The sequence below is a fragment of the Papio anubis genome, chromosome 10, assembly GCF_008728515.1.
Source record: "Papio anubis isolate 15944 chromosome 10, Panubis1.0, whole genome shotgun sequence".
In the NCBI taxonomy this organism is placed as follows: Eukaryota; Metazoa; Chordata; class Mammalia; order Primates; family Cercopithecidae; genus Papio; species Papio anubis.
In genome coordinates this window covers 62,248,617-62,272,980 of record NC_044985.1, presented here as the reverse complement: position 1 = coordinate 62,272,980, position 24,364 = coordinate 62,248,617, and the positions used below count along the sequence as shown (strand labels likewise).

Here is a 24,364-nt window from a genome sequence, read left to right as displayed (position 1 = left end):
ACATAGCCACATTAATTTTGCTAGAATAGTGTGAATCATTCTAATTAGTCATTATTTCATCTTAAATGCTTTTGGGTTCACACCCTTCACACCCCAGACTATTCATACTATGGCACAAAATGGAATCTCTAGTGAAGAAAGTCTTTCGTTGATTAAAAAAACAGAAATTTACATAGCTAAAATTGGACAATTTATGTTGAATTTAAGTATTATTGAATCTAACTGTATGTATATGTAGGTATACATGCTTATATATACACAGATTTTACATATATATATAGTGTGTTTGACACATATATCATATGTATGTGCATGTGTGTGTGTACAGAAATTGTATCAGAAAGTTTTTTAAAAGATTGTTCATCTTGTTCCTCTTTTTTATACCCATGATTAATTTGGAGTAAATGTTATCACTTAATCTGGTCATTTTACCCTTAATTTGGATTTGAATGCTATAGCATGTAATGACATAGCTTGTGGGAGCCTTGGTTGACTCAGAAGCAAAATGGGTCATGTAAAAAGGAAGGAAGACTAAAATCAAAGTAAAAATATGGTCTTCATTTAAAAGTTTTCTTTTGACGATACATGAAGAATGCACATTTAAAAAGTTGTAATAATTATTCACTTTCTTTTGATGCTTTGTTTTCTTAGAAAAACCAAGCCCACCTGAAAAACTTGGAGTAACAAGTACATCCAAAGACAGTGTTTCCCTGACCTGGCTGAAGCCTGAACATGATGGCGGAAGCAGAATTGTACACTATGTTGTTGAAGCACTAGAAAAAGGACAGAAAAACTGGGTTAAATGTGCAGTGGCAAAGTCAACCCATCACGTTGTTTCTGGTCTGAGGGAGAATTCTGAATACTTTTTCCGGGTGTTTGCTGAAAATCAAGCTGGCCTGAGTGACCCGAGAGAGCTTCTGCTTCCTGTTCTTATTAAGGAGCAACTAGGTATGTCTAATTTTGTGTAGAAGCAAAATTTGAAATTATTTGCATTGATTTATGTTAATTTTCAGAAACCCTTTTTCACTTTCACTTTCTGTACTCATTTTTCAGAACCACCTGAAATTGATATGAAGAATTTCCCAAGTCACACCGTATATGTTAGAGCTGGTTCAAACCTTAAAGTTGACATTCCAATCTCTGGAAAACCACTTCCCAAAGTGACCTTATCAAGAGATGGTGTCCCCGTGAAGGCAACCATGAGATTTAATACCGAAATTACTGCTGAGAACCTGACCATCAATCTCAAAGAAAGTGTTACAGCTGATGCTGGGAGATATGAGATCACTGCTGCCAACTCCAGTGGTACAACCAAAGCTTTCATTAACATTGTTGTGCTAGACAGGCCTGGTCCTCCAACTGGCCCTGTCGTTATTAGTGATATAACTGAAGAAAGTGTGACTCTCAAGTGGGAGCCACCTAAGTATGATGGTGGAAGTCAAGTTACCAACTACATTCTACTTAAAAGAGAAACCAGTACTGCAGTATGGACTGAAGTGTCTGCAACAGTTGCAAGAACCATGATGAAAGTCATGAAACTGACCACAGGAGAAGAATACCAATTCCGCATCAAGGCAGAAAACCGCTTTGGCATCAGTGATCACATAGATTCAGCTTGTGTGACTGTCAAACTACCATACAGTAAGTTGTCCAACTTTTCAAAGATCCAGGTTTTCTTTTACCATAAATGTGTTATTATCTGTACTAATCTATAGGATTTCTCTCTCTTGTAGCAACGCCTGGACCACCATCTACACCATGGGTCACTAATGTTACTCGAGAAAGCATCACTGTGGGCTGGCATGAACCAGTGTCAAATGGAGGCAGTGCAGTCATAGGCTATCACCTGGAAATGAAAGACAGAAACAGTATTTTATGGCAAAAAGCCAACAAACTGGTCATCCGCACAACTCACTTCAAAGTCACAACAATCAGTGCTGGACTTATTTATGAATTCAGGGTGTATGCAGAAAATGCTGCTGGAGTTGGAAAACCCAGCCATCCTTCTGAACCAGTCTTGGCAATTGATGCTTGTGGTATGTATTTGTCATGGGAAGGGCAGTTCTGATAACAGAAATGCAAATCTTACTTCTGCGAAGCCAGATATTATGATATAAGTGCCGCTAATCTGCTTCTCTTATTACCACAGAACCCCCAAGAAATGTTCGTATCACTGATATTTCAAAGAACTCTGTCAGCCTTTCGTGGCAACAACCAGCTTTTGATGGAGGTAGCAAGATTACAGGCTACATTGTTGAAAGACGTGACCTTCCAGATGGCAGATGGACCAAGGCCAGCTTCACCAATGTTACTGAAACTCAATTCACCATCTCTGGCTTGACTCAGAATTCCCAGTATGAATTCCGTGTCTTTGCTAGGAATGCTGTTGGTTCCATTAGCAATCCATCTGAGGCTGTAGGGCCCATTACTTGCATCGATTCTTATGGTAAGCATGCTTAGCACTTTGAATCACAATAGCTGTTTAACTCAGTATTTCCCTGTACCTTTTCCTGGTTCTGATCTATAGAATAACTTTTATTCTGTGCCTTAATGAGGTTTTTGGAAGAACTTATGAACTAGCTGGGAGTCTGAGGAAAATTCCTTAAATACCTTTCCAGCCCTCTTGACTTGACTGTAAAGTGAGAGATTTAGAGCTCAGGATATCTACGGGCCTTTCCAACTTCAACCTTTTATGATTGTTTGATTGTACGAGTTGGCGCTTTCATTCTATTTTAAATTATCAGAGTCAATAATTAAACCATGGTTGAGTTCCTAGAGAATATTGCTCTTAAATAGGCCACAGACTAAACAGAGACTTCGTTTTTGGTGGGTTTTGTTTGTTTGTTTGTTTTTTTTTTTTTTTTTTTGAGACAGAGTCTCACTCTGTCGCCCAGGCTGGAGTGCAGTGGTACAGTCTTGGCTCACTGCAACCTCCGCCTCCTGGGCTCAAACGATTCTCGTGCCTCAGCCACCTGAGTAGCTGGGATTACAAGCATGCCCCACCACACCCAGCTAATTTTTTTGTATTTTTAGTAGGGACGGAGTTTCACCATGTTGGCCAGGCTGGTCTCAACCTCCTGACCTCAGGTGATCCACCCACCTCGGCCTCCCAAAGTGTTGGGATTACAGGTGTGAGCCACCACACCTGGCCTAAACACAGACTTTGATGATGATAGTATTAGCAGCAGCTAACATTTATTAATTTTCATGAATTCTTTCCCTTAGTTCTCATAGCCCTCATATTAGCCATCTTACAGAAGGGAAACCGAGGCTGAGAGTGCTTCTGTAACTTCCCTGTTAGGGATGGAGTGGGAATTCAAACAGACAGACTTCAGAGCCCTCTCTATCATGGTTAGTCCAAAATGCATATTCTTCACCATTCTGGAAAATAAGTGGCACATTCAACTCAACAATGTTTTGAAAATTAAAACGTCATGAGAGTCAGGTATCCTGTGACACTTTTCCTAAAAGATCTCCAATCGCTAAGAGAAAATTGAGCCACTATAGTGTCTGGGCAAAAGTATCCACTCCCATCTTCATGCTGAGAATCTCAGGGCTGTTCTTTATTTATGAATCAGGCTTTGTGGATACTGCATCAGTGTTTATGAGTATGAAGCAAGTCAAATTTAGTTCTCTTTCTTGATCATTCCAAACAACATGGCAGAAAATCTGTCCAGTGAGTATGTAGTTCTGTGGGTAGAGAATTCAGACTGTAGGGGTCTGACATGAACCATCCACACTTGGGTATCAGTGAACTGGGAAGGAAAAAGAAAAAGAATAGGAGGTGCTTAGAAGAAAAGGGAAAAAAAGCTAAAGTGAAAGAAAATGTTTAACAGCTTCTTCCATGATGTTCTCACTATCATATCCCATTTCATCACTGGAATAAAGCAACTAATGGACTTTAAAACACATGTAAAAGGTGCTTAAGTCCCTGCACAACTCACAGTCTTTCTACCCCATCTGAGATAGAAGAGTGGCCTATAAATTTTTAATTTTTAAATAATAATTGCATAGAATTATAATGACGGGGTGTGTGTATAATTTAATAATGACCTTACTTTAAGGTTGGTGCAACTATTTTTTTCCATCCTTATAATATTTTAAATATTTCTCATCTGTTTTTCTTGCAGGTGGTCCTGTAATTGACTTGCCTCTAGAATATACAGAAGTTGTCAAATACAGAGCAGGTACATCTGTGAGGCTCAGAGCTGGCATTTCTGGCAAACCTGCGCCTACAATTGAGTGGTATAAAGATGATAAAGAATTACAAACCAATGCACTGGTTTGTGTCGAAAATACCACGGACCTCGCATCTATACTCATCAAAGATGCCGATCGCCTTAACAGTGGATGCTATGAATTAAAACTAAGGAATGCCATGGGCTCAGCCTCAGCCACCATCAGAGTACAGATCCTTGGTAGGCGCTGAATACAGACCACTGTCATATTACATTTGCCTAAAGCTTAGTAATTTTGAGTAAGTAGGCTTTAAAGAAGTACTAACATTGTGTTTTGTCCTTTCATTGATAGACAAACCGGGCCCACCTGGTGGACCAATTGAATTTAAGACTGTAACTGCTGAAAAGATCACCATTCTCTGGCGGCCTCCAGCTGATGATGGTGGTGCAAAAATCACCCACTACATTGTGGAAAAGCGTGAGACAAGCCGCGTTGTGTGGTCTATGGTGTCTGAACATTTGGAAGAGTGCATCATTACAACCACCAAAATTATCAAAGGAAATGAATATATCTTCCGGGTCCGAGCCGTCAACAAATATGGAATTGGCGAGCCACTGGAATCTGATTCCGTTGTAGCCAAGAACGCATTTGGTGAGACATGATTTCATTAGAAAATTGAAATATGAAAAATTTAAAAATAAACTATGCTAACCTGTGCATATGCTTTAATTTTCTTTTGTATAACACCTGTCTCATTACCATCCTTTTCACAAGGTGAAAAATATAAAAAATAAAATTAATATTCTTGGAAAGAATGTGAACATCAAAGGTACAATTTATCAGTAATGTTGATTCTTGTACCTTGTTTTCCTTTCCTTTCTAAATAGTCACACCTGGGCCACCAGGCATACCAGAAGTGACAAAGATTACCAAGAATTCGATGACTGTTGTATGGAGCAGGCCAATTGCAGATGGTGGTAGTGATATAAGTGGCTATTTCCTTGAAAAACGAGATAAGAAGAGTCTAGGATGGTTTAAAGTACTAAAAGAGACTATCCGTGACACCAGACAAAAAGTAACAGGACTCACAGAAAACAGTGACTATCAATACAGAGTTTGTGCTGTAAACGCTGCTGGACAGGGTCCATTTTCTGAACCATCTGAATTCTACAAAGCTGCTGATCCTATTGGTAAGTGCTCATACCTGCAGCATCTTCACCTGTGTCTTCTAAATTTGCCTGTGTGACTAAATTATACATGATTGTGTAATTATTTTATTGTGAATGGCCATTCCAGATCCTCCAGGTCCACCTACTAAGATAAGAATTGCAGATTCAACCAAGTCATCCATCACCCTTGGCTGGAGTAAGCCTGTCTATGATGGGGGCAGTGCTGTTACTGGGTATGTTGTTGAAATGAGACAAGGAGAGGAAGAGGAATGGACTATTGTCTCTACCAAAGGAGAGGTCAGAACTACAGAATATGTGGTATCCAACCTGAAACCTGGAGTCAATTACTACTTCCGGGTATCTGCTGTAAACTGTGCTGGACAAGGAGAACCTATAGAAATGACGGAACCTGTACAAGCTAAAGATATACTTGGTATGTACCTACTGGTGTGATTATGTTTTTTTATAAGCATACTTCCAGGAAATCACTTGTTTTTTACTTTTAAAATTCACTGTATATATCCATTTTATGCCTACAGAGGCACCAGAGATTGACCTGGATGTGGCTCTCAGAACTTCTGTTATTGCCAAAGCTGGTGAAGATGTACAAGTGCTGATTCCCTTTAAAGGTAGACCTCCACCTACTGTCACGTGGAGAAAAGATGAGAAGAATCTTGACAGTGATGCCAGATACAGCATTGAAAACACTGATTCATCTTCATTACTCACCATTCCTCAAGTTACTCGCAATGATACAGGAAAATATATTCTCACAATAGAAAACGGAGTTGGTGAACCTAAGTCTTCAACTGTGAGTGTTAAAGTGCTTGACACACCAGCTGCCTGTCAGAAACTACAGGTTAAACATGTTTCTCGAGGCACAGTCACTTTGCTCTGGGATCCTCCTCTCATCGATGGAGGATCTCCAATAATTAATTACGTAATTGAAAAGAGAGATGCCACCAAGAGAACATGGTCTGTCGTGTCACACAAATGTTCTAGCACATCCTTCAAGCTAACAGAGTTGTCAGAGAAGACTCCATTCTTCTTCAGAGTTCTTGCAGAAAATGAAATTGGAATTGGGGAACCCTGTGAAACTACGGAGCCAGTGAAGGCTGCTGAAGTACCAGCTCCTATACGTGATCTCTCAATGAAAGACTCAACAAAGACATCTGTCATCCTCAGCTGGACCAAACCTGACTTTGATGGTGGTAGCGTCATCACAGAATATGTTGTAGAAAGGAAAGGTAAAGGTGAACAGACATGGTCCCACGCTGGCATAAGTAAGGCATGTGAAATTGAGGTTAGCCAACTTAAGGAGCAGTCAGTCCTGGAGTTCAGAGTGTTTGCCAAAAATGAGAAAGGACTGAGTGATCCTGTCACTATTGGGCCAATTACAGTGAAAGAACTTATTATTACACCTGAAGTTGACCTGTCAGATATCCCTGGGGCACAAGTCACTGTGAGAATTGGGCACAATGTGCACCTTGAATTACCTTATAAAGGAAAGCCCAAACCATCCATCAGTTGGCTGAAAGATGGCTTGCCACTGAAAGAAACTGAATTTGTTCGTTTCAGTAAAACCGAAAACAAAATTACTTTGAGTATTAAGAATGCCAAGAAGGAGCATGGAGGAAAATACACTGTTATTCTTGATAATGCAGTGTGTAGAAATGCAGTCCCCATTACAGTCATCACCCTTGGCCCACCATCAAAACCCAAAGGACCCATTCGATTTGATGAAATCAAGGCTGATAGTGTCATCCTATCATGGGATGTACCTGAAGATGATGGAGGAGGAGAAATTACTTGTTACAGCATCGAGAAGCGGGAAACTTCACAAACTAATTGGAAGATGGTGTGTTCAAGTGTTGCCAGGACAACTTTCAAAGTTCCTAATCTAGTCAAAGACGCTGAGTACCAGTTTAGAGTGAGGGCAGAAAACAGATACGGAGTCAGCCAACCACTTGTCTCAAACATTATTGTGGCAAAACACCAGTTCAGGATTCCTGGTCCCCCAGGAAAGCCAGTTATATACAATGTGACTTCTGATGGCATGTCACTAACTTGGGATGCTCCAGTTTATGATGGTGGTTCAGAAGTTACTGGATTCCACGTTGAAAAGAAAGAAAGAAATAGCATCCTCTGGCAAAAAGTTAATACATCACTAATCTCTGGAAGAGAATATAGAGCTACTGGACTGGTAGAAGGTCTGGATTACCAATTCCGTGTATATGCTGAAAATTCTGCTGGCCTAAGCTCACCTAGTGACCCAAGCAAATTTACCTTAGCTGTTTCTCCAGTAGGTAAGTGATTATTATTCAAATACATTTAGTTTAACAATTGAACATATTAGAAACAAATATATCAAAGAATGCTTTTCTTCTCTGTATCACCTTCTTACATATCTTCTTGTCACTAGAGAACTGGTGATGTAAAGCAAGAGGAATGATTTTAAATCAGTCTAATAAACTAATTTAAAGTTCATTTTAAAGACTATGAAATGGAAAGTTGAAATTAATGACCAAAATGAGTTTGGGAGATTGAATAAATTATTTATTATAAAAATTTTATTTATTAAAATTATTGAATAATTTTATTTTTCTTCCATGGATGATTAAGACCTGGTTACAAATGTAACGATGCATTTACCTTCCTTGTAATATTTTAGACCCACCTGGCACTCCTGACTACATTGATGTCACCCGGGAAACCATCACACTTAAATGGAACCCACCACTGCGTGATGGAGGCAGTAAGATTGTGGCCTATAGCATTGAGAAACGGCAAGGAAATGAACGCTGGGTGAGATGCAACTTTACTGACGTCAGTGAATGTCAGTACACAGTTACAGGACTCAGTCCTGGGGATCGCTATGAGTTCAGAATAATTGCAAGAAATGCTGTTGGAACTATAAGCCCGCCCTCACAGTCTTCTGGCATTATTATGACAAGAGATGAAAATGGTAAGCATTTACAACTTATTTCCAATGAGACTAAGCGCATTCACATTTTTAAAAACCACATTTGGCCTCTGGCCTGTAAAATGGGAACAGAAACAAATTACCCGAAGTTGCTAAGTGAATGAATTATGTCTTTCTACCTTTCAGATGAAAAGAAGAAAAAAGTAATTGGCATCAATTATTTTTACCATGTCTATTATTTCACTCCATTCCCACGTAAAGAGCATGCAGCAAGTTGGAATGAGTTTTTAGCTTTGTAATTTTTGCCACTTACAGTAAATAAAGAAAAAAGGTTCTCAAGGATAACTGTCCATCTTCACTGAAGTTATTAAAATACAACATACATCCAACAATACAATCATTCCCTTGCTTGAATGCAGCTAATGGCCTCTTAAAAGAACTTGTTTGTGCAGCAGTATTAGGAAGTAAATGATCTGTAAATGTTTCACTTTTCTTTTTACAAACAGCAATGCAAAATTAAAAACATGACAGGCATTACAAAGGGAATAATAATAGGCAAATATCTAACCCCATAGTCCAAATTCTCAATTATCAATCCTACTTTCAAAATAGCCTTTGGTAGCACAGTACAAGTCATTACTCTTCCAGGCCTTGTGATATGGCACTACTGAAAAATATATATTTCTTTTGTTTTTATTAAGCCAAACTAATACACAGTATTTCTCTTCCTTTTATAGTTCCACCAATAGTAGAGTTCGGTCCTGAGTACTTTGATGGTCTCATTATTAAGTCTGGAGAGAGCCTTAGAATTAAAGCTTTGGTACAAGGAAGACCAGTGCCTCGAGTAACTTGGTTCAAAGATGGAGTGGAAATCGAAAAGAGGATGAATATGGAAATAACCGATGTCCTTGGATCCACCAGCCTATTTGTTAGAGATGCTACTCGGGACCATCGTGGTATATATACAGTGGAAGCCAAAAATGCATCTGGTTCTGCAAAAGCAGAAATTAAAGTGAAAGTACAAGGTACTTTTAAAATAGCTTCTTAATGTTACAATTTATGAACTTGGATTAGAGACATGCCTAGTTGTGTTTTAATGGACAAGGAAAAAGAAACTAACTCTAGAAACTTTTTCTTACAGATACACCAGGAAAAGTAGTTGGGCCAATAAGATTCACCAATATTACTGGGGAGAAGATGACTCTGTGGTGGGATGCTCCACTCAACGACGGTTGTGCTCCCATAACCCACTACATCATTGAAAAACGGGAAACCAGCAGACTTGCTTGGGCACTAATTGAGGATAAATGTGAAGCCCAAAGTTACACTGCCATTAAACTAATAAACGGCAATGAATACCAATTCCGTGTTTCTGCAGTTAACAAGTTTGGTGTTGGCAGGCCACTTGATTCTGATCCAGTGGTTGCTCAAATACAATACAGTAAGTTTGCATTTTTGCTAAGTGGTACTATGTCAAAAGATTAACCTTCCAAGCAAATGTATCTAATTGATTTGGGGTTTTGTTTTTGTTTTACAGCTGTTCCTGATGCCCCTGGCACTCCAGAACCTAGCAACGTAACAGGCAACAGCATTACCCTGACATGGGCAAGGCCAGAATCAGATGGTGGCAGTGAAATTCAACAGTATATCCTTGAAAGAAGAGAAAAGAAAAGCACAAGATGGGTAAAAGTGATCAGTAAACGACCAATCTCCGAAACAAGATTCAAAGTCACCGGTCTGACAGAAGGCAATGAGTATGAATTCCACGTCATGGCTGAAAATGCTGCAGGAGTCGGACCTGCAAGTGGCATCTCAAGACTCATTAAATGTAGAGAGCCCGTCAACCCACCAGGTCCTCCTGCAGTGGTCAAAGTAACAGACACATCAAAGACAACTGTGAGCTTAGAATGGTCCAAACCAGTGTTTGATGGCGGCATGGAAATAATTGGGTACATTATTGAAATGTGCAAGGCCGACTTAGGAGACTGGCACAAGGTGAATGCAGAGGCATGCGTGAAAACAAGATATACAGTCACTGATCTACAAGCAGGTGAAGAATACAAATTCCGAGTTAGTGCTATCAATGGTGCTGGAAAAGGAGACAGCTGTGAAGTGACCGGCACAATTAAAGCAGTTGACCGGTTAACAGCTCCTGAGTTAGACATAGATGCAAACTTCAAACAGACTCATATTGTTAGAGCTGGGGCCAGTATTCGCCTCTTCATTGCCTACCAAGGTAGACCTACTCCTACAGCTGTGTGGAGCAAACCAGACTCTAACCTTAGCCTTCGGGCTGATATCCATACAACAGACTCCTTCAGCACCCTCACTGTGGAAAACTGCAACAGAAATGATGCAGGGAAATATACCCTTACTGTGGAAAACAACAGTGGTAGTAAGTCGATCACATTCACTGTAAAAGTGCTAGACACTCCAGGCCCACCTGGCCCAATTACCTTCAAAGATGTGACCCGGGGATCGGCTACATTGATGTGGGATGCCCCCCTTCTTGATGGTGGTGCCCGAATCCATCACTATGTGGTAGAGAAACGAGAGGCAAGTCGCCGTAGTTGGCAGGTTATCAGTGAAAAATGCACTCGTCAGATCCTCAAGGTCGGTGACCTGGCAGAAGGTGTTCCATACTATTTCCGTGTTTCTGCAGTAAATGAGTATGGTGTTGGTGAGCCCTATGAAATGCCAGAACCAATTGTAGCCACAGAACAGCCTGCTCCACCTAGAAGACTTGATGTTGTTGATACTAGCAAATCCTCTGCAGTCTTAGCTTGGCTTAAACCTGAGCATGATGGAGGCAGCCGGATCACTGGCTACCTGCTTGAAATGAGACAAAAGGGATCTGACTTCTGGGTTGAAGCTGGTCACACCAAACAGCTGACTTTCACAGTAGAGCGTCTTGTTGAGAACACTGAATATGAATTCCGTGTGAAGGCCAAGAATGATGCTGGCTACAGTGAACCCAGGGAAGCCTTCTCTTCTGTCATCATTAAGGAGCCTCAAATCGAGCCCACTGCTGACCTCACTGGAATTACCAATCAGCTTATAACTTGCAAAGCAGGAAGCCCATTTACCATTGACGTACCAATCAGTGGTCGTCCCGCCCCCAAAGTAACATGGAAACTGGAAGAAATGAGACTTAAAGAGACGGATCGAGTGAGCATTACAACAACAAAAGACAGAACCACCCTGACTGTAAAGGACAGCATGAGAGGTGACTCTGGAAGATACTTCTTGACCCTGGAAAATACAGCTGGTGTTAAAACATTTACCATCACAGTTGTGGTCATTGGAAGGCCAGGTCCAGTAACCGGCCCCATTGAGGTCTCATCTGTCTCGGCTGAATCGTGTGTCCTGTCATGGGGAGAACCTAAAGATGATGGAGGCACTGAAATTACTAATTACATAGTTGAAAAGCGTGAATCGGGTACAACAGCTTGGCATCTTGTCAATTCCAGTGTCAAGCGCACTCAAATTAAAGTCACTCATCTCACAAAATACATGGAATATTCTTTCCGTGTCAGTTCAGAGAACAGATTTGGTGTCAGCAAACCTCTAGAATCAGCACCAATAGTTGCTGAACATCCATTTGGTAAGAAAAATAAAAATCCTATTTCAAAGTCTCTGTTATTAAATGTTTCCCCTGAGTTTTATAAAATTGTATTCATACTTAATACCTTTGTTTATATTTAGTCCCACCAAGTGCTCCTACCAGACCTGAGGTCTATCATGTATCTGCCAATGCCATGTCTATTCGTTGGGAAGAACCCTACCACGATGGTGGCAGTAAAATCGTTGGCTACTGGGTTGAGAAGAAAGAACGTAACACAATTCTTTGGGTGAAAGAAAACAAAGTGCCATGCTTAGAGTGCAACTACAAAGTAACTGGTTTAGTAGAAGGACTGGAATATCAGTTCAGAACTTATGCACTCAATGCTGCAGGTGTTAGCAAGGCCAGCGAAGCTTCAAGACCTATAATGGCTCAAAATCCAGTTGGTATGTATCACAATTTAAGGGCATATTTGTTTATTATTACTGATTCTAGTAGAACTCAGAGTGGTATATTTTAACCTTATTTTTGCATCCCTTCTAGATGCACCAGGCAGACCAGAGGTGACAGATGTCACAAGATCAACAGTATCACTGATTTGGTCTGCCCCAGTGTATGATGGAGGCAGCAAGGTTGTGGGCTACATCATAGAGCGTAAGCCAGTCAGTGAGGTAGGAGACGGTCGCTGGCTGAAGTGCAACTATACCATTGTATCTGACAATTTCTTCACCGTGACTGCTCTCAGTGAAGGAGACACTTATGAGTTCCGTGTGTTAGCCAAGAATGCAGCAGGCGTAATTAGCAAAGGGTCTGAATCTACAGGCCCTGTCACTTGCCGAGATGAATACGGTAGGAAATAGTCAACATTCTCCTTTTTAAAATTATCACAATTTATGTGAAAATAAACTCTCAGATATTCATTCGTATCTGTTTTGCCTACTGACAGCTCCACCCAAAGCCGAACTGGATGCCCGATTACAGGGTGATCTGGTTACCATCAGAGCAGGTTCTGATCTTGTTCTGGATGCTGCAGTTGGTGGCAAACCTGAACCCAAAATTATCTGGACCAAAGGAGACAAGGAGCTAGATCTCTGTGAAAAAGTCTCTTTGCAGTATACTGGCAAACGAGCAACTGCTGTGATCAAGTTCTGTGACAGGAGTGACACTGGAAAATACACTTTAACAGTGAAAAACGCCAGTGGGACCAAGGCCGTGTCTGTCATAGTCAAAGTGCTTGGTAAGCATGTCAAATGTTCTCACATTTATATAGCATTTTCTAGTGTGGGCAGAAAGAATGATCTTCATCATGGCTTGTCATTACACCTGTTTCAGATTCCCCTGGCCCATGTGGAAAGCTCACCGTCAGCAGAGTAACAGAGGAGAAGTGCACTTTAGCCTGGAGCCTTCCTCAGGAAGACGGAGGAGCAGAAATCACTCACTACATTGTGGAAAGACGCGAGACTAGCAGGCTCAACTGGGTGATTGTTGAAGGCGAATGCCCAACCCTATCCTATGTCGTTACCAGGCTCATCAAGAACAATGAGTACATATTCCGAGTGAGGGCAGTAAACAAATATGGCCCTGGTGTGCCTGTTGAATCAGAGCCAATTGTAGCCAGAAACTCATTCAGTGAGTATTAACACTCAAACAATTTGACAGTTGAAATGTAATAGAATCGGGGGAGGAGGGAGAAGGGCAGTCTTATTAATAGTAATTTTGTGCAATTCTAATCATCCTTGTTTTCATAAACAGCTATTCCATCACCACCTGGCATACCTGAAGAAGTTGGGACTGGCAAAGAGCATATCATCATTCAGTGGACAAAACCTGAATCTGATGGTGGCAATGAAATCAGCAACTACCTAGTAGACAAACGTGAGAAGAAGAGCCTGCGCTGGACACGTGTCAACAAAGACTACATCGTGTATGATACCAGGCTGAAGGTGACGAGCCTGATGGAGGGTTGTGATTACCAGTTCCGAGTGACTGCAGTGAATGCAGCTGGTAACAGTGAGCCCAGCGAAGCTTCCAACTTCATCTCATGCAGAGAACCATCATGTGAGCTCCAAGAATCATACATAAATACAATGCTCCTCAAAACTATATGACAGATAATTTTCCAACATACAAATTCTAAGAATTTGTAGAATTTATGAATGGTCTAGAAAAGCATATGCTTATTCACATGATCATAAATATAGCTTAAGTCAGAGAACATTTTAACTACTACATCTGTTAAGTTAGCAATTAGAATTGCTCAAAATTGTTACAGCATTTTCCAATTAATGGAAAAATATTCTACTATCAATATGAAAAGAATCTATTTCATAAATTTTCCTTAGAGAAAAATGCATTGTACCATTGTACTGTAACAACTGAAAAGAAAAATGGCAAAACTCCTTTTAAGAAGAGGTTTAGCAGGAACATACAGTTTCTAGTGGTTTCATAAGTTACTGACAAAATAATTGTCATAAGAGCTTCAAAAGTAAGTGGCAAATCCTTTTACAGAGTCTGAGTCCAATAACTATAAAGGAATAGTCACTGGGACTGAATTGGGGAAGCTGAGATGAAGGGGGCCAGCCCCTCCACACCTGTGGGTATTTCTCATCAGGCGGGACAAGAGACTGAGAAAAGAAATAAGACACAGAGACAAATTATAGAGAAAGAAAAGTGGGTCCGGGTGACCAGCACTCAGCATACGGAGGACCTGCACCGGCACCGGTCTCTGAGTTCCCTCAGTTTTTATTGATTATTATTTTTCACTATCTAAGCAAGAGGAATGCGGTAGGAGAGCAGGGTGGTAATAACGAGAAGGTCAGCAAAAAAACATGTGAGCAAAAGAATCTATGTCATAATTAAGTTCAAGGGGAGGTACTATGCCTGGATGTGCACGTAGGTCCGATTTGTTTTTCTCCGCCCAAACATCTCAGTGGAGTAAAGAATAACAAAGCAGCACTGCTGCCAACATGTCTCGCCTCCCGCTATAGGGTGGTTTTTCTCCTATCTCAGAAGCGAACAAATGTACAACCGGCTTTTATACCGAGACATTCGGTTCCCAGGGGCAAGCAGGAGACAGTGGCTTCCTCTATCTCAACTGCAAGAGGCCTTCCTCTTTTACTAATCCTCCTCAGCACAGACCCTTCACAGGTGTTGGACTGGGGGATGGTCAAGTCTTTCCCATCCCACGAGGCCATATTTCAAACTATCACATGGGGAGAAACCTTGGACAATACCCGCCTTTCCAGGGCAGAGGTCCCTGCCGCTTTCCACAATGCATTGTGCCCCTGGTTTATCAAGACTGGAGAATGGCGATGACTTTTACCAAGCATACTGCCTGTAAACATTTTGTTAACAAGGCACATCCTGCACAGCCCTAGATCCCTTTAACCTTGATTCCATACAACCCTTGTTTCTGTGAGCTCAAGGTTGGAGCAAAGTTACAGATTAACAGAATCTCAGGGCAAAGCAATTGTTCAGAATACAGGTCAAAATGGGGTTTCTTATGTCTTCCCTTTATACATAGACACAGTAACAATCTGATCTCCCTTTTCCCTACATTGAGGAAACCAATTCCTGTATTCATTAGAAATGTATTGGTGGCAAGTGATACTAACCCAGTGAAAGATAAGCAACTAAAGAAAAGTCCCTAAGAATGGGTACTTTAAGTAATGAGCTTAGCTAACGGAGAATACACAGTGAAGCTAGTCAAAGCAGTGGGGAAGAAATATCCACTTTCCTAAAGCAATTTAATTATTAAGATAATAATATTAAATTATAATGTGGCATGCAGTGCTGTCCTACAATATCAGGAGCCTAGTTAATAAAGATTATTTTGGCGAGTGTGGACAAAGAGCAATAATGCCTTTGTGAGTCTTGAAAACAAAAAATACAAATCTCAACATTTCCTTATTTGCCTAATATCTGCATCTCACTTTTTAAATTCCATAGATACCCCTGGACCACCTTCTGCTCCAAGAGTTGTGGATACCACCAAACACAGCATTAGTTTGGCATGGACCAAACCCATGTACGATGGTGGTGCTGACATCACAGGATATGTTCTGGAAATGCAAGAGAAGGACACTGATCAGTGGTACCGAGTGCATACCAAAGCCACAATAAGAAATACTGAATTCACTGTGCCAGATCTTAAAATGGGTCAGAAATATTCCTTCAGAGTTGCTGCCGTGAACGTGAAGGGTATGAGCGAATACAGTGAATCGATTGCTGAAATTGAGCCCGTGGAAAGAATAGGTATATATCATAGAAACTTTTAGGTGAATTATTTTCTTCTCACACCTGTCCATGAATTAATTAAATTTTGTCATTAAATTTCCAGAAATACCAGATCTCGAGCTTGCAGATGATCTAAAGAAGACTGTGACCATCAGGGCTGGGGCCTCCTTGCGCTTGATGGTGTCTGTATCTGGAAGACCACCTCCTGTCATCACGTGGAGCAAGCAGGGCATTGACCTTGCAAGTCGGGCAATTATTGACACCACTGAGAGCTACTCATTGCTAATAGTGGACAAAGTTAATCGGTATGATGCTGGAAAATACACAATTGAAGCTGAAAACCAATCTGGCAAGAAATCAGCAACAGTCCTCGTTAAAGTCTATGGTAAGCATTTTACTTAAAATTGGCTATACAATGAGTAGATCCTCTAAAACAACATAGCTTGACCTATGATTGATCACCTCTCTAGAGAGGAACTATGTTGATTATATTTCCCCAAGGAAAAAAAAGCTATTAGGCAAATAGGAAATATTAATCTTTCATTCTGTTTTTCAGATACTCCTGGTCCCTGTCCTTCAGTGAAAGTTAAGGAAGTATCAAGAGATTCTGTGACTATAACTTGGGAAATTCCCACAATTGATGGTGGAGCTCCAGTCAACAATTACATCGTTGAGAAGCGTGAAGCTGCCATGAGAGCATTCAAAACAGTAACTACCAAATGCAGCAAGACACTTTACAGAATTTCTGGACTTGTAGAAGGAACCATGTACTACTTCAGAGTGCTGCCAGAAAATATTTATGGCATTGGAGAACCCTGTGAAACATCTGATGCAGTACTGGTCTCAGAAGTGCCTTTGGTGCCTACAAAGCTAGAAGTGGTCGATGTCACCAAATCCACTGTTACCCTTGCCTGGGAAAAACCACTCTATGATGGCGGTAGCCGACTCACTGGATATGTTCTCGAGGCCTGCAAAGCTGGCACAGAGAGATGGATGAAGGTTGTCACCTTAAAACCCACAGTCCTAGAGCACACTGTGACTTCCTTAAATGAAGGTGAACAATACTTATTTAGAGTGAGGGCACAAAATGAGAAAGGTGTGTCAGAAGCAAGAGAGATTGTCACAGCTGTGACTGTACAAGACCTCAGAGGTATGTATCAAATAGCCAAATAATAATAATGGTAAAGTAAAATGAAAATTCAGAATTCGTAACAATTTACCATAAAAATAATGCTTCAGAATAAATACCTGATTTCTTTCCCATAGTGTTGCCAACAATCGATCTTTCTACGATGCCTCAGAAGACCATCCATGTCCCAGCTGGCAGACCAGTAGAGCTGGTGATACCTATTGCTGGCCGTCCACCTCCTGCTGCTTCCTGGTTCTTTGCTGGTTCTAAACTGAGAGAATCAGAGCGTGTCACAGTTGAAACTCACACTAAAGTAGCTAAATTAACCATCCGTGAAACCACTATCAGAGATACTGGAGAATACACACTTGAACTGAAGAATGTTACTGGAACTACTTCAGAAACCATTAAAGTTATCATTCTTGGTAAGGATGTGTGACAAAGACACAAGCAAGTTGTTGATGTTCAGTCACCCAATTTTGATTTGAAGTAAAAATTAATTTCTTGTATTTCTTCTCTTTCATAGACAAGCCTGGTCCACCAACAGGACCTATTAGGATTGATGAAATTGATGCTACATCAATTACCATTTCCTGGGAACCACCTGAATTGGACGGTGGTGCTCCATTGAGTGGTTATGTGGTAGAACAACGTGATGCTCATCGTCCAGGATGGCTGCCCGTTTCTGAATCAGTGACTAGGTCCACGTTTAAGTTTACCAGACTCACTGAAGGAAATGAGTATGTGTTCCGTGTGGCTGCAACAAACCGCTTTGGGATTGGCTCTTACTTGCAGTCTGAGGTCATAGAGTGTCGCAGCAGCATCCGTAAGTCCACAGACCCTTCCACCACTCTCTCCACCTCTGATTCTGAATGTTAACAAAAAAGAATTTGTTTTTAATATGCCCTAATATAAATAAAAATAGGTCACAAAATTAACCCTGTGGTCTTTCTAAGGTTTCTAAACCTCCTTTTCTCAGAGGTTTTCAACACACTTAGGCTTGATTTTTTTTTTAAATCTTCACTCTTATGAAAGAGGAGGGAGTTAGGAAGAAAGGAATGGAAGGAAGAAAAGAGAGAAGGGTAGGAGGAAGAGAGGAAAGGAAGGAGGACTGGCAATGTTATAGTGAGAAAAAAATACACAGTCCATACTTAATAAATGTAGAATTGAAGAAAATGAGGAACAGCAAGGAAAGTACAAAATTAAACCTCAGCATCACCCAATATACCCATGTAACAAACCTGCACATGTACCCCTGAACCTAAAACAAAAGTCAAAATTTTTAATAAAAATAATTAATTAAATGATTTAAATTAAAATTTACGAATAGTACAAAAGTGAAACTATTGGAAAAATAGTCATGTGTCTTATATATCTTTTAAAATACCAATCAAAACCTAAGGCACACACAAATATATGAGTCATTGTTTCAATTTATCCATATTGCCATATCCTGTTAACCTCTGTCTTGTCACAGGTATTCCTGGACCCCCAGAAACATTACAGATATTTGATGTTTCCCGTGATGGTATGACACTTACTTGGTACCCACCAGAGGATGACGGTGGCTCCCAAGTGACTGGATACATTGTGGAGCGCAAAGAAGTGAGAGCAGATCGATGGGTCCGTGTAAATAAAGTACCTGTGACAATGACACGGTACCGCTCCACTGGCCTTATTGAAGGCTTAGAATATGAACACCGTGTCACAGCCATTAATGCAAGAGGGTCTGGAAAACCAAGTCGTCCTTCCAAACCCATCGTTGCCATGGATCCAATTGGTAAGTACATTTTGTATCAGTCAAGTTTGAGTTATAATTTATATGTGGGAAAATTCACCTTTTTGAAGTATACAGTTCTATGACTTTTGAAAAATGTACTGTTTTGTAATCACCACCACAATCAAAATGTGGAATATTTTTATTACCCCGTAAAGTTCCCTTGTGTCCATTTGTAATCAGTCCCTTCCCCACCCCAGCTGCTAGCAATTTCTGGCAAATAATTTTTAATATTCTTCTCTGGAGTCAATTTCCATCTCTTTAAGATAAGATTCATAATATATGCTTTCTATCACAATTAATATTTTAAAACAAGTTAATATTTCTGGAAGCACTTTAAAAACTGATGATAAATGTAAGATAATAATAGTGATTAAAAATGAAGCACATTTAAGAGAAAGGAAAGTGAAAAAATGTTAAGTATTTTTAACTGATAAAATGAATAAAATTTTCTTTTTCTTTTTTTTTTTTTTTCTGAGACAGAGTCTCACTCTGTCGCCCAGGCTGGAGTGCAGTGGCATGATCTTGGCTTACTGCAACCTCTGCCTCTCAGGTTCAAGCAATTCTTCTGCCTCAGCCTTCTGAGTAGCTGGGATTACAGATGTCTGCCACCACACATGGCTAATTTTTATATTTTTAGTAGAGACGGGGTTTCACCATGTTGGCCAGGCTGGTCTTGAACTCCTGACCTCAAGTACCTGCCTACCTCGGCCTCCCAAAGTGCTGTGATTATAGGCATGAACCACCACACCCGGCCATGAATAAAATTTTCACAGGACAAAAAAACAGGCTAATGTTAACAGTCCCTGTTTCAACAACTCATTGAATTTGTTAGGTGGCAGAGCTAATTTTCAACTTCGCAGCAACTTTAACCAGTATATTGTCTTATTCTTATTCCCAGCTCCTCCAGGAAAGCCACAAAACCCAAGAGTTACTGATACAACAAGGACATCAGTTTCCCTGGCCTGGAGCGTTCCAGAAGATGAAGGAGGATCTAAAGTCACAGGCTACTTGATTGAAATGCAAAAAGTAGATCAACATGAATGGACCAAGTGTAACACCACTCCAACCAAGATTCGAGAGTATACTCTAACACACCTACCTCAGGGTGCGGAATATAGGTTCCGCATCCTAGCTTGTAATGCTGGTGGACCTGGCGAGCCTGCTGAGGTACCAGGAACAGTCAAAGTCACTGAAATGCTTGGTGAGACATATGATCATTTACTTTCTGCAATAATTGCCATAGACTTATTTCTTACTCCCCCTACCACAAATGCTAAATTGAAACCCTACTCTTTTTTCCAGAATATCCTGATTATGAACTTGATGAAAGATACCAGGAAGGTATCTTTGTAAGGCAAGGTGGAGTCATCAGACTTACCATACCAATCAAAGGAAAACCATTCCCAATATGTAAATGGACCAAGGAAGGCCAGGATATTAGTAAGCGTGCCATGATTGCAACATCTGAAACACACACTGAGCTTGTGATCAAAGAAGCAGACAGGGGTGATTCTGGCACTTATGACTTGGTTCTGGAAAATAAATGTGGCAAGAAGGCTGTCTACATCAAGGTCAGGGTGATAGGAAGTCCCAACAGTCCGGAAGGGCCACTGGAATATGATGACATCCAAGCCCGCTCTGTGAGGGTCAGCTGGAGACCTCCTGCTGATGATGGTGGTGCTGACATCTTAGGTTACATCCTCGAGAGACGAGAAGTGCCTAAAGCCGCCTGGTATACCATTGATTCTAGAGTCCGAGGTACATCTCTGGTGGTAAAAGGCCTTAAAGAGAATGTAGAATACCATTTCCGTGTTTCAGCAGAAAACCAGTTTGGCATAAGCAAGCCCTTGAAATCTGAGGAACCAGTCATACCAAAAACACCACTGAGTAAGTGTCCTTTCAACCACAAAATTATAAACATTATTTCAGCACTTTTCTGTTTTTAAATGAAAATCATCGGCTTATAAGACTTGGGACTGTACTCTAATACATGTGTGCTTTCTACTTATATTTATAGATCCTCCAGAACCTCCAAGCAATCCTCCGGAAGTACTCGATGTAACCAAGAGTTCTGTTAGCTTGTCCTGGTCCCGGCCCAAAGATGATGGTGGTTCTCGAGTCACAGGCTACTACATTGAACGCAAAGAGACATCCACTGACAAGTGGGTCAGACACAACAAGACTCAGATCACTACCACAATGTACACTGTCACAGGGCTTGTTCCCGATGCTGAGTATCAGTTCCGAATCATTGCACAGAATGATGTTGGCCTAAGTGAGACCAGCCCTGCTTCTGAACCAGTTGTTTGCAAAGATCCATTTGGTAAGGAATTCAGAAGAAGGGGTTAAACTAAAGAAGCAAGCCATGTTTGGTCCTTTTATTTCACCAGTAAAGCTGATTCCCTTTTCATTATTTTACAATATTTCAGATAAACCAAGCCAACCAGGAGAACTTGAGATTCTTTCAATATCCAAAGATAGTGTCACTCTACAGTGGGAGAAACCTGAATGTGATGGTGGCAAAGAAATTCTTGGATATTGGGTTGAATATAGACAGTCTGGAGACAGTGCCTGGAAGAAGAGCAGTAAGGAACGTATTAAGGACAAGCAATTCACAATAGGGGGTTTGCTGGAAGCTACTGAATATGAATTCAGGGTTTTTGCTGAGAATGAGACTGGGCTGAGCAGACCTCGAAGGACTGCTATGTCTATAAAGACTAAACTCACATGTAAGTAGCCTTTGGTTCTCTACTTATGATTTACAAACTAAACAAATTAAGGCTAATTCCCCCTCTATACTAAGTAGAACCCTGGAAAGCTTTATTGGAGAGCAAGTGTTTAGAAAGAAAAGCAAGTGCACACACAGGAAATATGATAAGTTCTATAGGAAACCGTTCCAAGCACATAACTTCAGCAGGAGATGTTAGATGCAGTGAACTGAGCACTCTCCTTGAGCAATTCCCTCTAATGCAATGGTTTCTTTTTTAAAATATTTCCCAACAAGATTTGAAAGGTCAACAATTGTATGCCACTTCAATGAACCTAAGTAAGGGCAAGAATACTACAGAATTATAGAGAGAATTTATAGTCCCTTAAAAGCCTATACATTATTAATTCCCTTCCAATCATAAAGGGAAAAAGTCATTCTACAGAAAATGTGACAATGTGCTCATTGAATCCCTATTTACCATATGATCCTAAGAAAATCACTTCAAAGAGTTTTTAAGAATTAGGCTAATATGTAAATCATGGTATGTGTTAGTAAATAAGGCAAATTCATTCCTGATGTACAAGGACAAAGGATTACAGATTGAGTAGTAACAATCACTTAATATTATCTTTCATATCGTTCAGCTGGAGAGGCCCCAGGAATACGCAAAGAAATGAAGGATGTTACCACCAAATTGGGTGAAGCTGCTCAACTCTCATGCCAGATTGTTGGAAGGCCTCTTCCTGACATTAAATGGTACAGATTTGGTAAAGAGCTCATACAAAGCCGGAAATACAAAATGTCTTCAGATGGACGCACACACACTCTTACAGTAATGACAGAGGAACAGGAAGATGAAGGTGTTTATACCTGCATAGCCACCAATGAGGTTGGAGAAGTAGAAACCAGTAGTAAGCTTCTCCTGCAAGCAACACCACAGTTCCATCCTGGTTACCCACTGAAAGAGAAGTATTATGGAGCTGTGGGTTCTACACTTCGGCTTCATGTTATGTACATTGGTCGTCCAGTACCTGCCATGACTTGGTTCCATGGTCAGAAACTTTTGCAAAACTCAGAAAACATTACTATTGAAAACACTGAGCACTATACTCATCTTGTCATGAAGAACGTCCAACGTAAGACTCATGCTGGGAAATACAAAGTCCAGCTCAGCAATGTTTTCGGAACAGTTGATGCCATCCTTGATGTGGAAATACAAGGTATTTTACTTTTATTTTCAGTGCTTTTTATTTTTAAAGAAAAAAAAATCTCAAAAACACACTATGAAAATCACTACAATTGTATTTTCCCCCAACAGATAAACCAGACAAACCTACAGGACCAATTGTGATCGAAGCTCTATTGAAGAACTCTGCAGTGATCAGCTGGAAACCACCCGCAGATGATGGAGGCTCCTGGATCACCAACTATGTGGTGGAAAAATGTGAGGCCAAGGAGGGGGCTGAATGGCAATTGGTGTCTTCAGCCATCTCAGTGACAACCTGTAGAATCGTGAACCTCACAGAAAATGCTGGCTATTACTTCCGGGTTTCAGCTCAGAACACTTTCGGCATCAGTGAACCTCTAGAAGTGTCCTCAGTTGTGATCATTAAGAGTCCATTTGGTGAGTACAACCTGATTTCCATATCTTCCTATGGTAAAGTTCCATCTTTGCATGAAATTCTTTTAAACAGAAAGAAATTTTGAAAGGAAATAGCAAAGATTCAGATAAAGTACAAGTGCCTTTACTTTCATTTTAATTGAATGTTTGCATATCTAAAAGGAGAAATATATATCCTAACCCCTTTTTAAAAATACAACTTTGGTTTTTGATACGTCTTAGTATAAAGTAACCAATTTCATTTTTCTGGAATAGCTATTTTTAAATAAAATTTTGGACTCATAACATTCTTTTCTTAAATAAATAAGCTTTAATAAAGCTGCCTGTTTCATCTCATGACTTAAATCTTTTGTTTTTTTTAATAGAAAAGCCAGGTGCTCCTGGCAAACCAACTATTACTGCTGTCACAAAAGATTCTTGTGTTGTGGCTTGGAAGCCACCTGTCAGTGATGGAGGTGCAAAGATTAGAAATTACTACCTTGAGAAGCGCGAGAAGAAGCAGAATAAATGGATTTCTGTGACAACAGAAGAAATTCGAGAAACTGTCTTTTCGGTGAAAAACCTTATTGAAGGTCTTGAATATGAGTTCCGTGTGAAATGTGAAAACCTAGGTGGGGAAAGTGAATGGAGTGAAATATCAGAACCCATCACTCCCAAATCTGATGTTCCAATTCAGGCACCACACTTTAAAGAGGAACTGAGAAATCTAAATGTCAGATATCAGAGCAATGCTACTTTGGTCTGCAAAGTGACTGGTCATCCAAAACCTATCGTGAAATGGTACAGACAAGGCAAAGAAATCATTGCAGATGGATTAAAATATAGGATTCAAGAATTTAAGGGTGGCTATCACCAGCTCATCATTGCAAGTGTCACAGATGATGATGCCACAGTTTACCAAGTCAGAGCTACCAACCAAGGGGGATCTGTGTCTGGCACTGCCTCCTTGGAAGTGGAAGGTAAAAATATATTATCATCAATTTGAGGCTAAATGAGTTATTAACTTGGGGGGTGCAGGTTATTGCACTTAAACAGATATTGTTAGGTGTTGCTAA

The 24,364-nt window shown here is 40.4% G+C and overlaps 1 protein-coding gene and 1 long non-coding RNA gene across 51 annotated transcripts in view; one reads left to right on the top strand and one right to left on the bottom strand.

Annotated features, from left to right (window-relative positions):
• Positions 1-24,364, top strand: part of TTN (titin) — a 272,676-nt gene that overhangs the window by 238,420 nt on the left and 9,892 nt on the right. For all 50 annotated transcript variants that reach the window (XM_031651844.1, XM_031651839.1, XM_031651871.1 and 47 more), the window contains 31 exons: positions 652-948; positions 1,054-1,641; positions 1,734-2,036; positions 2,150-2,446; positions 4,131-4,418; positions 4,531-4,830; positions 5,067-5,369; positions 5,476-5,781; positions 5,888-7,654; positions 8,020-8,313; positions 9,009-9,296; positions 9,413-9,712; positions 9,809-11,875; positions 11,977-12,279; positions 12,377-12,682; positions 12,780-13,070; positions 13,166-13,462; positions 13,586-13,891; positions 15,782-16,087; positions 16,173-16,454; positions 16,626-17,219; positions 17,336-17,623; positions 17,725-18,024; positions 18,676-18,978; positions 19,877-20,179; positions 20,281-20,865; positions 20,996-21,301; positions 21,408-21,707; positions 22,333-22,908; positions 23,007-23,312; positions 23,675-24,268. In XM_031651844.1, coding sequence (XP_031507704.1) covers positions 652-948; positions 1,054-1,641; positions 1,734-2,036; positions 2,150-2,446; positions 4,131-4,418; positions 4,531-4,830; positions 5,067-5,369; positions 5,476-5,781; positions 5,888-7,654; positions 8,020-8,313; positions 9,009-9,296; positions 9,413-9,712; positions 9,809-11,875; positions 11,977-12,279; positions 12,377-12,682; positions 12,780-13,070; positions 13,166-13,462; positions 13,586-13,891; positions 15,782-16,087; positions 16,173-16,454; positions 16,626-17,219; positions 17,336-17,623; positions 17,725-18,024; positions 18,676-18,978; positions 19,877-20,179; positions 20,281-20,865; positions 20,996-21,301; positions 21,408-21,707; positions 22,333-22,908; positions 23,007-23,312; positions 23,675-24,268 — 13,944 coding nt within the window. The remainder of the gene's footprint in view (positions 1-651; positions 949-1,053; positions 1,642-1,733; positions 2,037-2,149; positions 2,447-4,130; positions 4,419-4,530; positions 4,831-5,066; positions 5,370-5,475; positions 5,782-5,887; positions 7,655-8,019; positions 8,314-9,008; positions 9,297-9,412; positions 9,713-9,808; positions 11,876-11,976; positions 12,280-12,376; positions 12,683-12,779; positions 13,071-13,165; positions 13,463-13,585; positions 13,892-15,781; positions 16,088-16,172; positions 16,455-16,625; positions 17,220-17,335; positions 17,624-17,724; positions 18,025-18,675; positions 18,979-19,876; positions 20,180-20,280; positions 20,866-20,995; positions 21,302-21,407; positions 21,708-22,332; positions 22,909-23,006; positions 23,313-23,674; positions 24,269-24,364) is intronic.
• LOC110740977 lies at positions 366-17,417 on the bottom strand. Its single transcript, XR_002516421.2, has 2 exons — positions 17,318-17,417; positions 366-3,755 (listed from the first exon to the last, which is right to left on the bottom strand). It is a non-coding gene; the product is annotated as an uncharacterized LOC110740977 (long non-coding RNA).